The sequence below is a fragment of the Urocampus carinirostris genome, chromosome 13 (genome assembly GCF_059441175.1).
Source record: "Urocampus carinirostris isolate Australia breed hairy pipefish chromosome 13, RoL_Ucar_1.0, whole genome shotgun sequence".
In the NCBI taxonomy this organism is placed as follows: domain Eukaryota; kingdom Metazoa; phylum Chordata; class Actinopteri; order Syngnathiformes; family Syngnathidae; genus Urocampus; species Urocampus carinirostris.
Genome location: NC_142361.1, coordinates 37663332 through 37679729, shown reverse-complemented (window position 1 = coordinate 37679729; position 16398 = coordinate 37663332). Strand labels below are relative to the sequence as shown.

The 16398-nt window shown below is 40.0% G+C and overlaps 1 protein-coding gene across 2 annotated transcripts in view; it reads right to left on the bottom strand.

The window, feature by feature from the left end:
- Positions 1 to 13068, bottom strand: part of srfb (serum response factor b) — a 36687-nt gene extending 23619 nt beyond the window's left edge. Inside the window, exons 1-2 of one of the 2 annotated variants that reach the window (XM_088351487.1) lie at positions 12190 to 13068; positions 824 to 1090 (exon numbers count right to left, since the gene is read on the bottom strand). In XM_088351487.1, coding sequence (XP_088207613.1) covers positions 824 to 1090; positions 12190 to 12720 — 798 coding nt within the window. In that variant the 5' untranslated portion in view covers positions 12721 to 13068. The remainder of the gene's footprint in view (positions 1 to 823; positions 1091 to 12189) is intronic. The other variant, XM_088351488.1, reaches the window with a different exon arrangement.
- Between the last annotated feature and the right edge of the window lie 3330 nt (positions 13069 to 16398).

The window sequence follows — 16398 nt, the reverse complement described above, 5'->3', positions numbered from 1 at the left end:
TGGCCCGACTAAAAATAAATGCACAGTTGTGGCCGTGATCCTTTATCCCTAGTTGACTATTGCTGAGAGCACGGACCAGCAGGGCGCTATTTTTCCTCCAGTTCGGGCCACTGAAATATGCCATTGTGGCTTGCTAAAAAGTAAACTACATGGTTTTGGCCTCAATCCATTATCTTTGACTATTCCTAAGAGCAGGGGCCAGCAGAGTACTCGCCCCCAGTTTAGACCGCTGAAACATGCCATTGCCGTTTTCGATCCATTATCCCCAGTCGACTATTAAAAGAGCTGGGGCCGTGAGAGTACATTTTTTGTCGCGCGTCGGGGCGCACTACTCTTTTCTCGTTCTTTCCGCCTAAAATGAACAGCACCTGTGAGGCTCCATTCCATTATCCTCTGTTGACTATTGCTGCGAGAAGGGGGCCGGCAGGGTAAAATGTGGTTTTTTTTTTTTTACATAGCAAGGGGGTTCCGCTTCCCAATAACTGCAATAAACGAGAGATTATAATAACGTCCTTTTCAAACTATGACTTATTTTAAATTGACGTGGAGGTTTTTTCTAAAATCTCTATTTGGTCGAAACCTGAAAGTAGAAAAAGTGATCTGTATCGGTCTTTAGAAGCAGGATTTTATGGGTAGGAAAAAAACAGTGCGGTCCCATTTTTCTTCAATAAAAGGGACCGTGATCAAACGCCCTAAAACCGGACAAAGTCTAGAACCGCCCTTTAGCTCCAGAACCTTTTCTCAGTGCGCCGCATCAGAAAAAGCCGGTGGCAATCCGACCCAAACCGTACGTCTTGGCGGAAACAGAGCTTTAACGACTCACCTTGGTGTCGGCCATGCTCTCCGACTCGGACACCTGGTAGGTGAGGTCGGTCTCCTCGAAGCCGGTGGCGCTCATGCGCTGGTCGGTGGAGGGGTCGGAGCGCGGCGGCGAATCGGGCGAGTTGAGGCAGGTCTGGATCAGCGCTTTGCCCGTCTCGCTGGTGATCATGGGCTGCAGTTTGCGCGTGGCGAAGGTGTACACGTGGCCCGTCTCGCTCGCCACCAGGAGGAGGACTTGCGTGCCCGTCAACGTCGAAAGCTCGTACGCCTGAGCCGGACAAAACGCGCCGTATTATCACAGGAGCGCTATAATTATGCACTCTTATCTAGTAGGGGTTAGGACGTTACCGGGGCTCTATTCAATTGTATCACGTTACAGTATTAACTGTAAACAGGATCATTAAAGGAGCACATTTGTGTTACAATGACATTTTTTTGTTATATTTCCAAAGTGCAGTGGTTAGAACAGGGGTGTCCAAACTTTACAGAAAGCGGGCCAGATTTCGTTAGCTAAAATGTGTGAGGGCTGACTATTCAGCATGGTGTTATACGGAACAGTTTTTTTAAAAGTCACTGTGAAAAAGCGCTGCTGTGGTGCTAAAACAGCTTCCAGTTGCTTCACATTTTCACAGCTTTCATTTCCAGCCTTCGGCTTTTTGCAGTCGGCATGTGACGCCTGACAGTGACTTTTGATATCATATTCTTTGTTGTTTCGGAGTTCAGTGAAAAAAAATACTCTTATGTTGTCCTGGAAGTGGCGGCCCTCACAGTCAACTACCCTTTTTCTATTAACAGTCGCCAATTCTTATAGAAAGGTGAAGGCGTTTCACCAAAAGACTATTCCCATGATTTTTTTTTGTTTTTTTTGTTTACTGGCAAGCCACAAATGATTAATTTTATTACAGAGGCCGCGGGCCAGTGAAAAGTTGCTCACAGGCCGTAACTGGCCCTCGTAACTGCAGACCATTTACATAAGTAAAATATTGTTTGTTGTGATGTGAGAAGGACCTTTCATTTTTTGTCCTTTTAGAAAAAATTTGCAATGGTTACTACAAAAAATACAAAACCATAGTATAACAAACACAAAGCTGACTCCAAACGAATTAGACAAGTAAATGGTCTGCATTTATGTAAGGCTTTTCAAGTCAATGAAGACCTCCCAAAGTGCTTTACAATGTGCTTCACACTCTACCCATTCACACTCACACACCAAGAGGGAGTCAGCTTCCAAACGTTTTGAGGATAATCAAGATGCTAAATGGTAAATCGTCTGCATTCATATAGTGCTTTTCACGTCAACGAAGACCTCCAAAAGCGCTTTACAATGTGCTTCACACTTACCCATTCACACACTCACACATACCAATATGGAGTCAGCCATGCAAGGCGCCTACCTGCTTATTGGGGGCATTAGGGATTCAGTGTCTTGCCCAAGGACACTTCGACATACAACACGGAGTCTTATCCATACAAGGAGATTTATCATCCTTCCACTTGACTTAAATCAAAGGTGTCAAAATAAAGGCCGGTGGGCCAGAACAGAGCCATAGAGTGTTCCAGATTGGCCCAAGATGATTAAACAAAAAAGTCGTTTTTCACCAAAATAATGGTTTCTGCTCAACTTGATGACCACTGAAACTTTTAAATGTGGCTGCTCTTTGAAAAATTGGATTCCAACACTTTTTAAAAAGAGAATAAGGACGAATATTTCTGGAGTCATAAATACACAGGAAATATTTTGACCTTCTAGGTAACATCCCATTTGAAATTTACTACTTGAAAAGGAATTTGATATAGATTGTGGGACAGAAAAATATTTTATTGGCAATTCCAGGGAATAATGACTTAATTATTTTTCTCAAAACATAACTGGGGTTGGAAAACACACTTTTTGCTACATTTTCCTGTAAAAACAGAACAAAAGAAGGGGGCTATTTTATACATTTCTGTCAAATTGAAATCCAACATCTGGACAAAACACGGACGGCGTGGAGAAAACATCATGCGACTAAAAATAGGGCGCTTGTCAAGCGTGACGTGTGATTGGAGAGAAGCCAAAATAACACAAGATAAGACATCCAGAATAGAGCGCGTGATAGCGTCGAGCGACGAATTGCAGCAGGGGTGTACGGGGACGGGGGAGGGACAACGAGTCGGCACGCCATTGGCTGCGGACCACGAGGCCACCAACGAGCCTCCGCAATATTGATATATAGCATGCAAGAGGTAGGCAGCACGGTGAAGCAGTGGTTAGCGCGGCACAGTTCATGTCTTGGGAACCTTCTGCGTGTGTTCAAATCCAGCTCCAGACTTCTTGTGCGGAGTTTGTATGTTCTCCTCGTGCTTGTGTGGGTTTCCTCCGGGCACTCCGGTTTCCTCCCACATTCCAAAACCATGCATTTCAGGTGAATTGACCGGTCCAAATTGTCCCTAGGTGTGTATGAGCGAGTGAGTTGTCTGTCTCCGTGTGCCCTGCGATTGGCTGGCAACCAGTTCAGGGTGTCCCCTGCCCACTGCCCGATGATTGCTGGGATGGGCTCCAGCACCCCCGCGACCCTACTAAGGATAAGCGGTGTAGCTAATGAGATGAGACCATGCAAGAGTCCATCTCAGTGGTCCCCAAACTACGGCCCGCGGGCCGGATGCGGCCCGCCTCCACATTTGGTCCGGCCCCCTGAACAACACCAGAAAGCATTTTGATTTTTTTTTTCATATATGTGCATTTGTATTTGATAATAAAGTTGGACTTTTGCAATAAAATGTTCCTTAGTTATGAACTATTTTCATTATTAACTATTAGTAACTATTTTATACGACGCAACACGGGTTGCTGACTAGTTAAAATGTTATATTTTGGTGTTGTTTTGTAAAGCAGAAAAAGTGAAGTACCAGTATATCACCACTAGATGACAGTCTCACAGGTCAGAGAAGGGTGTTTGGGGCAAGTCTCACGGGACCTCACGTGATTTAATGAGACTTGTTCAATTAATCACTCTTAATGTAAACAAGTAAATGGTGTCATGTGAGACTGACATTTACCATCTATTTTGCAGGTGAGATGTACGATACATTTTTACATTAAGGCACTTCTGCAATCATCACACTTTTTCTGTTACAAACTGACGAAGGGAAAAGTTATGTGGCCCTCACAGGAAAAAGTTTGGGGACTCTGGTTGCAATGGATTTTGTGCTTATTTTGGCTAACGAAGCTGCATTAGCTTTGGTGTCTAGCTTTGTTTTAGCAGGCAATGCTAAATAATTATATTAGTAATATGGACCTCTACTCCTGTTTGAGCAATAACTCGTCTATCTGGCTCTAAAACGGGAGCGCCCGGACTTCGATTCCCGAGCGCCGTTGAAATTCCGTAGCATTTTTTGTTTTAAGTACATTTAAGTCATGTTGGTTGTATTGACATATTTATTTCGGCCGTCTCTTAATTCTAATAATCAGTATCGGCCGTGAAAACACCACATCAATGGATCCCTAACAGCTAGTAGCCTTAGTGACTATTTTCATTGAAAAATGAAATCGTTTATCGTACTCTGAGGAACGCCCGAAGAGTGCAAAGAAATGGTGATTTCCAGCGGGGTGCTCCGTGGATTGTTATCGCATAAGGTCATCGACCGAGGTATTGTCAGGAGAGAAAGGTCTGGCCTACGGCAAGGCTAACAACACTCTAAGACACCCCTGCGGAGGCTTCACCAACACCAGATCCATTACCCATGAAACGGACGACCTGGAGCTCCAACTTGTGGGAAACCGCTATATTAATTACCGTGGAGACCTGGCTGAAGTTAAAGTTACCCAATGCTAGCGTGCAGCAAGCCAGCCAGTCTATAAATCTTACTCTGAAAGGAACGGACCTCCATTTTCAGTATATTTTTGTCAATGATTATAAAGACCATTTACTCAACTGCAATTCTGTTCTATTTGCTGATCTATCATGGTTATTTTGTGACAGTCGTATACTCTCAGTCGGTAAGTTTGTATTTCACTATGATAAAGTTCTCACAAATAAAAGTACACTGGCACAGAAATGCACTTTTCTATTAAGATTAAAATACAGGAATGAAAATTCTCAATTTGTTATTTTTTTCCCCAAATAGTGTGCGGTAAAGCGCCTGGCAGAGTATTTATGTAGTTGCCTAATCAAGACGTTATAATATAACATTCTTCAATGTTAAAAAGCACTTATATTGTTAATATAAGCCTTTTTTTCTCACATTTTCAGCTGGTGGTGTCCCGCAAAAACGTATCTGGGCTCAGAAAACGTTGACAAAGACTGCACTAAAAAGGGACACTGGGGACAAGACTGGAACCAAAAACGCAGATGTTTTAAAGTACGTTGTTCCGGTGGGTAGAATTAAAAAAAAAAACAAAGGGACTTGTTTGTCACCCACAGGCCGTAGTTTGCCCACCCTGTTCTGCAATCACCAGTGTTCTGGTTTGCCCGCATCCCTGCGTCCTAGACGCATCGTTTTTGCTGGGGACTCAGTCTCAAATCAACGTGCGTCCCCGGGACGCAACTTTTTTGACACCAAATTGTCATTATTACCCGATTACTTTTTTTTTTTTTTTTTTTAACAAAGATTTACCGCACTCCAAACTTTTCGTCAGGCAGATCCGCCATTGTTGTTTTGGTCTCGCGCCGATCTCTGCAAACGAGATCTCGTTGCTTCGAGATGACGTCATTGTTTTGGTGGTTGTTGAGTGAAAGAGAAGTATGCCTCCGAAAAACAGTTGGTGTTAGGTGCAAATCAACAAAAAAATTGGGCATTTCTTTAGTGTCGGTAATAAGTCGAAACAATACAGAACGTGGTAACAACGGCAATAATTCCGGCACGAAAAAACGGAGGAGAAATTCTTCAGAAGACCGCGAAGGCAAGGAAAACACGTGTTTTGAAGCCAATGATTCGACCAAAGATAAACAAAAGAATACTCCTATTCCTTGTTACGCTATGAGGATGATAATGGAGGCTACATGTTCTGTGATGCGTGCACCCAGCGTGACAAAAAAACTGGATGGCATAAATCATTTCGCAATACGAACTTTCCGAAAAGCACATTGGATCGGCACAACGACAATGAAAACCACAAATTGGCTATGGAAATTTCCGTTCCTGCGATTGGACCTTGAGAAGGCATTACAACTGTGGCGGGACAGCAAACCACCAAGAATATATGAACTGAAAAATCTGATTAAAGTGATTAAAACTGCATGAATATATAGACTGAAAAATCTAAGGTGATAACTGCTTTGTATTACCAATTAAGTGTGATGATTAAAACTGAATGAATATATAGATTTATTTATATATTTGTCGCCGAATTACAATTTCAACCTTGATAACACTAAATTTTGGGGACCCATAGATCTCTGTCGGGACCCACAGATTTTTGAGCATGCGAGTCCCCGGGAACCATCACTTTTCACAGGTAAAAAGAACACTGTATAGAGTATAATCATTGAGGATGGCAGCTATATGGGACATACCGTATTTTCCGCACTATAAGGCGCACCTGGTTATAGGGCACACCCCGAAAAAATTGTTTTTGGTCCTATATTTGACATACATAAGACGCCACCGGATTATAAGGCGCTACAATGGGAACAAAACAGTCAGATGATTCAGTCCAACTGATTACCCCCTTAACATTCCCAAAGCTTGCAAAGACGCAAATACGTGTCGAGAACACGTGCGGATGCAGTGTCCGTACGATGTCACTCAAATGCATCGTTCCAAATATCATTCGGAAGGTTAAAGTCTTGGGATTCAAGAAATGCCAACCATTCCTTAGTTTCTATTTTCTTTTTCGCTCGCAACTTTACTGTGCATATGACAATAAACACTTGGAATTGAGTTTAATTTAAAAATAGACACTCCATTCCATCCATTATCTGCACCGCTTATCACAGAAACATCGAGTTCAGTCTGAAACAAGATACAGGGAAAATATATAACCGGAGTAGCTCACCGAAGTCGTTGTGTTCAATAATAATGTGCAGCCATGGTCCTCTTATATCCGTGAGTTTAGTAAATCCAGGAGAATAAAATATTTACAAATACAGAAAAGTAAAACATGCTTTCTGGATGCAGTCAACCACGTGCTATACACATTCATCTTTTTCGGCCAATTGCAGGCTTTGTTTTGCCGTTTAAGCCTATGCCAGCCTGTAAATGATAAAAAGGATCCGCCCCTTGACCTCCGAATAACTTTAGCCAATAGTGATCGATTCAACTGATGATTGAACCATCTTTTTCGGCCAATCGCAGGCTTTGTTTTGCAGCTTAAGCCTATGCCAGCCTGTAAATGATAAAAAGGATGCAAGTTAGTTGGAAGACTTTGCAACTTAATATTGATCCATAAATAAGGCGCACTGTATTATAAGGCGCATGGTCAGCTTTTGAAAAAAAGAAAGGCTTTTAGGTGCGACTTATAGTGCGGAAAATACGGTATATTGAGTCCATTGTGGAATGATTTCTTTGATATTATGAACTGTTGTGTTTCTTTAAGTCATAATTTTTGTGTATTGATGTAAAAGACAAAGACTTTAAGACCTCTAAAGCCGTTTTCTTCATCTTTATGATCAAAGCTGGGAAACGTTCAGTCCGTTCGATTGTTTTCGGAGTCTGCATAAAGGAAGCTCAGTTGCCACGACAACCGGATCGCATGCATACATACGACAGGATCTGATCGTAGTGGAAAGATAGAAAATGGAGAAAACGGGCACGGCAGATTACATACAAAGAACATTATTAGATTTAATATTTGATATTCTGTTGAATGTTTCATTTGGGGCCCCAACGAATTTCGAGGGTGGTTATTTTCAAACAACTCTCGTTTCCATGGCGAGGGGTGTCGTAGTCCCCCGATCCGATTTACAGCGGGATACAGATATTATCCGACATATCAGCAGAAATCATGCATTGCCCTGTTTGTTGTGTGTTAAGTGTAAGTGTCAATACTGGAACCTTATTGTCCGATACCAATATTATCAGACCAATACGAGCAGAGATGATTCATTGTATTGAAGGAACTAAAGGATTTAGAGGACGCAATATTTGCACCGGCATAGTTTCTGAGCTCTCTGCTCTTCTTTCAGGAGTAGTTGCGTCGTTTCCTTTATATAAAGGCTCTATTGACTTACTCATGAATGAGTTTAATGCTATCCTGGCTAGTGTCCTGGATTCTGTAGCGCCCCTACGGCTTAAATCACGACCTAAAAGACGCAGCCTTTGATTTACTGATGAAACTAGATCGCTAAAAAAAGACTGCAGGAAATCTGAAAGAAAATGGCGAGCTACCAAGCTTGAGATTTTCCGTCAAACCTGGTGTGACAACTTGTTTAAGTATAAAGCAGCCCTTGCCTCTGCAAAATCAGCTTATTTTTCGAAGGTGATTGCGGCACAAAAGAATAACCCAAAAATCCTTTGACACTAACAACGCTAACGAGGCAACAGTTTATTCCAGATAGTCCGAGAGCGTTCTCCATTCGGGCCCCGGTGCTGTGGAATGCTCTTCACCCTGAGATTCGATCTGCAACCTCAGTGGAAATGTTTAAATCCAGGCTTAAAACACACTTCTATTCTATAGCATATGAATAACCTGTATTTTATATTGACAATATCTGTGTATTATTTGCCCTCCTGTAGGTTTTAGATGAGGGGATGGTGTCATAATAGTCTGTAGTTTGCAATAGTCTTTGATCTGTGCAGCCCTTTGAGACTCTTTGTGATTAAGGGCGTCACAAATAAACAGGACTTGACTTGTTTGTTCTGCGATAAATATAAGCACTGATACCATTACGGCAGAACCGATGCACGATCTTTTGGGCTGAAAACCGAAGTAGTATTGATTTTGTATCAGGTCTACCGATACAACTGGAGTGTCATGCCCAATTTCGTTGTCACAATATGTTAACCCATTTTGTAACAATGACAATAAAGGTATATTCTATTCTATATATTGAATTTTAGGGTAAATGGTCAACATTTAGAATAGAATAGAATATACCTTTATTGTCATTGTTACAAAATGGGTTAACATATTTTGACACTCCAGTTTCACACATTCACATTGAGGTAAAAAACCAAAAAGATAAAGGAACAGAGAAGATAAGGTTATAAAACAATTTATACAGCGCTTTTGCCACTTACCCATTCACACACACCGATAACTGGGGGCAGCCATGCAAGGCACCTATCGGGGGCATACCCCATGTTCAGTGTCTTGCCCAAGGATACAACTCAGAGGAGCCGGGAATTAAACCTGAGATCTCTCGGCCCCAAGACCAACGCTTTATCTCTTGAGCTACTGCCGCCCTCAAAGGGTGATATCGGATTGAATTTGAGAATGTTTTAGAGAGGATGATAATGGAGGACATGTACCTGTGCCTTTAATGTATCAAAACAGCAAAGGTTGTAATGCCATCAAAAAAGTTTATTTGTAAACAAAAACATGAACGCCACAAAGTATTGTGCAGTACTCTGGATTTCAGTCCCAAATACTCCAAATTTCGGGATTTGGGATCTAGTATCAGTATTTTGACACAATGTTGCCTGTCAATGTCAACATCCGGCTCATCACTGAAGAGCAGGACGACGCGTTACACCCAAAACCAACGGCGACCAGATGATGAAGGTGCTGTATCGGAGTCAGATCGGGAGGCCTCTCCTGCTACTGGTAAACATGGAAACCAGTACTATCGGTTTCATGTGGGGGAGTCAAACCCTACCCTCAAGACAAATCTCGGGCGAAACCCGATACAATTTGTTGATGTTTTCAGGCTGATATCATCATACTTATTGTCTGATATCAATAGAAATATACATTTTTGTTGTGTGTTAAATAAAAGTGCAAATACTGGAGCATATATTTAATTTTAGAGAGAGCTGACCACATTTGCAAAGGTTATTGAACTGCAATTATCCAACTTATTGTATGATACCAATATTATCAGACAGCTATGTCAAGAATTTATACGTCTTGACTATTGTGTTTTAAATATAAACTCCAATACTAAAGGCAATACAGAACATTTTGGATGAAATCTGATCAAATTTAGGCCTGGTATCAAAATCTGTATCAATATCAGACTGGGTCATGACTTTGTGTTCCTCTCCAATAGCTGATACAATAAGGATATTGCAGCCGGGGCAGCACCATTGTTCGATACCAAAATTAGACGATCCAATAAACAAAAATGATACATGATATATTGAAGCCAATAACAAAAACATGGGATGAGATCTGATTCCATTTACGATTGTTTTTTGATATCAAAACCAGTATCAATACGGATTGGGTCACACTTAGTGGAGGCTTTTTTTTGCTACCGATACGTTGCAGAATACTGCAGTGTTGTCCAATATTATTTCCAGTACGATAAACATCGGCAATATCTGAGAGTTATGGATGAAATCTGATCGAATTTGAAATCTGATATCAAAAACAGTTATTGATATCAGATTAGGTCAACCCAAGTTGGTACTTTTCACTCTTGACAATATACGAATATTGCAGCCTTGTACAATATCATCATGATTGAACTGCTATCAACAGAAAAAAATCATGGTCTTTTATTGTTAAGTTTCTTTTTTGGCCGATATCAAAATATTGGGTCAACCTTGGGTTGTATAAGCGAACCCATCTTACCAATTTTAGCCAAAACCATTACGGCCGAACTGATGTACGGTCTTTTGGGCTGAAAACCGAAGTAGAATTGATTTGGTATCAGGTCTACTATAATGATACAATTGAACCCAACATGTCTGATTTTGATATCATATTAAATCGATACCAGCAGAAATGAAAGTGTATATTTCTCTTTGAGGTCGGAGGCTCAATTCCTGGCTCCTTTGAGTTAAATATCGAAATGTCCCTGGGCAAGACACTGAACCCCTGATAAGCATGAAGGCACCTTGCATAGCTGACGCCGCTATCAGTGTGTGTGTGTGTGTGAATGGGTAGGTGTGAAGTGCATTGTGAAGCGATTTGAGAGGTTTGAAAAGCGATATGGAAAATGTAGTCTGTTTACCTTTATTTTATAGTATTTTTTAAACCAAACTATTTAACTTTGACCATTATGGTTGAGTCAATTCAGGTAAGCCGTATCAATAGAAATTCCAGTATCGAAAATTTGGATGAAACATGATCAAATTTGAGACTTAACTAAACCAGAATCAATATTGGATCTCAGGTTAGTATTATCGATTTAAATTCCAATATTGGAGCAATCATTGAACATTTGGGATGAAATGAAAAATCTCATTCGATACACTTTTGCCTGAACCGTGACCAAAACAGATATCAAAAGCAGATATCGATCATTTGGGATGAAATATGAGCATAACCTTGATATCAAATCTTATGTTTGTATTATCAATGTAAATTCCAATATCAGAGCCGATATAAAAATTTGGGATGTCTTACCAAAAGAGACTTTTGAACAGATATCAAATTTGGAATCAGCACCGGAAATCAGGTACATTTTTTTCCAAAATAAATTCTAATATCAAGATTTGGGATACAGTCTTGCCAAATGAGACTCTCATGATCAGATATTACAAACAGAATCCGCATGGGATCTCAGGTTAGTGTTATCAATACAAATTCCAGTATTAGAGCAGACTGATATCAATATCAATATAAAAATTTGGGATTAAGTCTTACCAAAAGAGACTTTTGAACAGATATCAAAACTGGAATCGGCACCGGAACTCAGGTAAGTTTTTTTCAAAATAAATTCCAATATCAGAGCCGATATCAAGATTTGGGGTACAGTCTTACCAAAAGCGACTCTCATGAGCAGATATCAAAACCAAAATCTGCATCTCAGGTTAGTGTTATCAATATAAATTCTAGTATTAGAGCAGATATTGAAAGTTTCGGAAGAAATCTGACCAAATTGGAAACTCATTCAAGCGGATATCCAACCCATAATCAATATCAAATCTCAGGTTTGTATTAACAATATTAATTCCAGTATCAGAGCCAATGCATACATTTGGTATACTTTCTCACTAAATGATACTCTTAAGTCTTAAGATATGACAGAATGGCTCTAGAAAAATCAGGTTAGCCTTCTTCACATAATATTTCAATATCATAGCTAATGGAGAAAAAAAATTGGGATGAAATCTAACCTAATTTGAGGTGCTTTGTATGGCTGATATCGAGATTGGTATCAATATCGTATCAACACATAACTTTTCCAAGTTTGTTAAATGATGTGAAGAAAAATGGCCACCTGTTGACTTTCATTCGTTATCAAGGAAGTGTCAACAAGCCGAAAACTTTATTTTGCTAGTAAGGAGGACAAAAAAACGCCATAAATGTTTCGTTTGGAGAAGGAAGAAACTAACCTTTTTCATGATTCCCGTCTTCCTCTTGCTAAAAGTCGTATAGCGTCTCAACTTGTTGTCAATAAATTCCATTTTGATCTTCACCCGTCCACGTGTCTTCTTCCCCGGCTTGGCTCCAGCCACCCCGCCCGCCACCAGCCCGTAACCCCCGGGAGCCCCGACGACCTCCTGCCCGCCGACAGCGGCTTCCATCTCGGTCCTCTCCCGCTTCACCCCTCTCCTGTTATCCGCCAGCGGGTCGTCGTCCTCCGCCGAGTCGGAATCGTTCTCCGAACCGCTGCAGAGTGGGACGCTCTCCCGGTCCGGTTGGAAGCTGGTTCCGTGCGCCAGCGCCATGCCGCCTTGCATGGCGGCCTGAAGCGGGTTGACCCCGGTTCCGTTGCCGGAGCGGACGCCTCGCCCGTTGGCCCCTAGCATCCCGGGTTCGGGGCCCGCTCGGATGAGGACCGGCCGGTTCCCGACGACGGAAGCCGAAGCGAAGCCGGTTCTGGTGTTGCCTTGCGGTGCCGAACCGACCTGGCTGGGTAACATTCTACTCGGTGCCGCGGTTGTGTTCGACGCCAGCCCACGAAGCTGGAGCTCGGAAACGGGAGTCGCGACACATGCAGCGCTCGCTAGCGGGAACGTCAACAAAGCGACGTGGGGGAGATATTTGGAGCGGGGCCGGGAGAGAACGGAACCGAAATTTGGACCTTAGTCGCCCGCTTGAGTTGACTTCGCCCTCCTCTGAGGTCCAAAAAACTCTCAGCACTTTCTCAAAAAGGAAAAGACGAACCACACCCACCATATCGCTCCGCCATGACACCTAGTCACTATTCTGACCCGAAACACACGAAAACACCCCTCAAATAACCCACCAAAAATAATCAATTATCCCACCATCACACTATCAGAATCGATCGGTATTCTAATTCCGATCAATAATCAATATCCCAGCTCCGCAGTTCCACCCGCGGAGTAACACAACAACGCAGGGACTACTTTCCTCCTTATAAAGAGACACTGTTTCCTTATTTGGTGTTGTCGCTCCTTATATGGTGAGTCACAGCAGAGCGTCCCAATTGGTTGAGGATTATCACAGGCGCGCTGGGATTGGTGGAGCGGGCTGTCATTAGCATAAATACCAACATGGTTGCGCTTGCGTCAACGTCATTCTGGCAGCGGCACCGAAATAACTAAACGTTCAAGTTTCTCAAACTACAAAGTATTATAAAATAATGACTTGACCAGAATACTTTGACGTTTTAAATTCAAGTTTGTTGATTGAAAAAAGCCTGTTCGTTTATCATTATACAAGTTTTAACGCGTCATATTGATAAAAAAGGAATTAAAACGTTTCTCTCCAAGAAATAGATTTTCCTACACCAAAAATAACGTGATTTTAAATAAGTTGATTAAAAATAGAAATACATCACGAAGACTCACTAAAGTTATGAATTGAGTTAAATACAAAACTGTTATCAACTTTCTAGCCAGTAAAAATGATAGAAAAGGAGTCAACGCAAATGTGGCCCTCTAGCGGTATAACGGTGAAATTACATTGTAAATAAAACACCTTTCTGGACCAATGAAAAAGTGAAAATCTTTCAAAATAATTCACTTTTGTATTATTTATGAATGACCTCTAATGTAACAGCAAAACAATAAAAATACAATTTTATTTTACGTTGTTTAATGAGTAATGATGTGCTAATTTTGTAAATATTAAATGTTGATGTCATATAAGAAATATTTTCTAATTTAATTTTGACAGGGCGAAATAGTTGTTTTTCTTCTTAAAATATGTATTTAATGTGTAATATGAATGTTGTTTTATTCATGTTTTTACATTTATTCAAAATATTTTATTAAACTTCTTCAGCATATTGCTTACAATGACTCAATAGAGTTTAAGTGTATCAATATTATAACTGTATTTTATGATTATATTTTGAATATTTCTTTACAATGTAATCATTTTTTTAAATAAGAAATGTAGTTTTTAAATCTTTAGCTTTTAAGAGTATTTTGTTTTTAAATAATGAATATGCAACGATATCTCTAATTTAATTTTTGGGAGGATAATGATTTTTTTTGTCCTTCTGGTATGTTCGTATATGTATTTTTTAATATATTTGTTATGTATTTCTATCACATTAATAGCTTCTCGTGACACTGGAATGATAAATGCAATATATTAGTATTATAAAATTCCTATTGTGTTCTTTAAGAAAAAAGGAAATTCAAAATCTGCCAAAATTAAATTTGTTCTTGCTTCCACCTCAAAACAAAACAAATATAACAAACAAACAATAACATGTAATTCTCTATCTCCTGAATTATTTTTGGGGAATAAAGCTATTTTAAACCTCTTAGGGAAAAAACATTTTGGATATATGTGTACACATATAAACACATTTAAAAAAATATATTTTGCAAGTTTAAAAAAAAAAAACTACTAAAACACAACTAAAGGAGTAAAAAAAACAAGGTGAAACTTTATTGACAGCAGTATGTATACTTGTATGTAAATATCCATACACGATTATGAACTTTTCTTCAAGCAGATAAAAAAAAAGCCCAGATCTGAGTGCCTAGAATTCATATAAAACCAAACACATTGTATAAAAGCAATTTTATGCACCAACATATTTAAAAAAAAAAATTTGGGACCATCCTTCATAAACCAGGCACTTAAAAGTAATTTTTTGTTGTACTTGGCCGGGCTATGTGACGACAAAAATACACTAAAAATAAAAAATACAGCTAAAAAAAAAAAAAAATACAGGTCCTTTATTGTAAAAAAACAGGCACGTGCTTTGAAACAATAAAGTTAGTGCAAGGCCTCTAATAATGACAATTGCGCACAAAAAAATTGGACCCAGTGGTTGAACTGTGATTGGACCTCTGCAAAAAAAAAAAAAATAATAACCTTAAAGGGACAGTGTGTAATATTAAGTAACTTCTAGAGGCACAAAAAAACCTTCATTCCGTAAAAAAAAGAAAACACATCGATTGGAATAAAAGGCAACTATTACATAGCGGAATCCATACTTAGTTGTTGACGCCATGTTTGTCTGGCATCTTGCTGCTACATTTGACACTGCTTATCCTTTGCATGAGACAATACAGTGGTCAACTATTACACAATGTACCTTTAAGGGCCCAATGTCTTATATTTGGCCGCTAGATGGCACTGTATTATCTAATGCAAGGAAAACCAGTGCCGAGTGAGCACAGTTTAGCAGCAAGATGGCAGACAAACATGGCGGGAAATTCTGGGTCGGAATTCCACAATATAAAAGAAATACAAATTTCTAGACCTGTTTTTTTCCTCAATACAAATTCAATTTAGTATGATCGTTGTATTTTTGTCTTTTACTCAAAAAATGTTTTTTTTATTTTATTTTAAATAAATTAAGTTTTTTTGTAACACAAGAGGCAGACAATTTTACACAGTGTCCCTTAAAGGTAAAAAAAAACAAAAAAAAACATTACAAATCGAATGCAACAGTTGTATAGAGATAGATGTTCCCAAGTCTGTCGTCATGGCAACAGGCTTGTTTATAATTGCGAGGAACATTTGAGACGAGTGTTCAAGTTCACCCAGACAGGAAGTAGAGGCGTGGCCTCGTCTGTGTTGCGTTCAATGACGTCGGGAACCAGTTCGAAAACAAAATTCAAAGCGGAAAAAAATAAATTAAAAAATATTTCGCTGTCGACATGGCTTGTTTGGAAACTGAATGAGTCATACGTAAACCATGAGTGAAAAGTCTGACTTTACACGGACAAGAAGTGGGGGCAGGGCCTTGTCCATGTTGCGTTCAAAGACAAGAGGCACACCAGCATTTTTTCTCCCAAGGTGGAGATTAAAATAAAAAAAAAAACACAAAAAAAACTCGTCCTGTTTGGAAAACGAACGTAACATTTGTATCGTATTCAAGTTGGAAGAGGAGGCGGGGCATCATCTATGTTGCGTTCATTGACATCCGGGACTAGCAGCACTTTTGCCAATTCGGGAAAAAAAAAATAAAAAAAAAATAAACCAGTAGTTAACACGTGTTACATTTGTGTGGTGTGTTTGAATTGACCCTGACAGGAAGTGAGGTCATGGCCTCATCTGTGTTGCATTCAAGGACATCGTGCAATTTGCAAATGTATTATGTCGTCGTCATGGCAAAAGGCTTGTTTACAAAACGAGTGCATTGCACGCTTAAGAAAGTAGGGGCG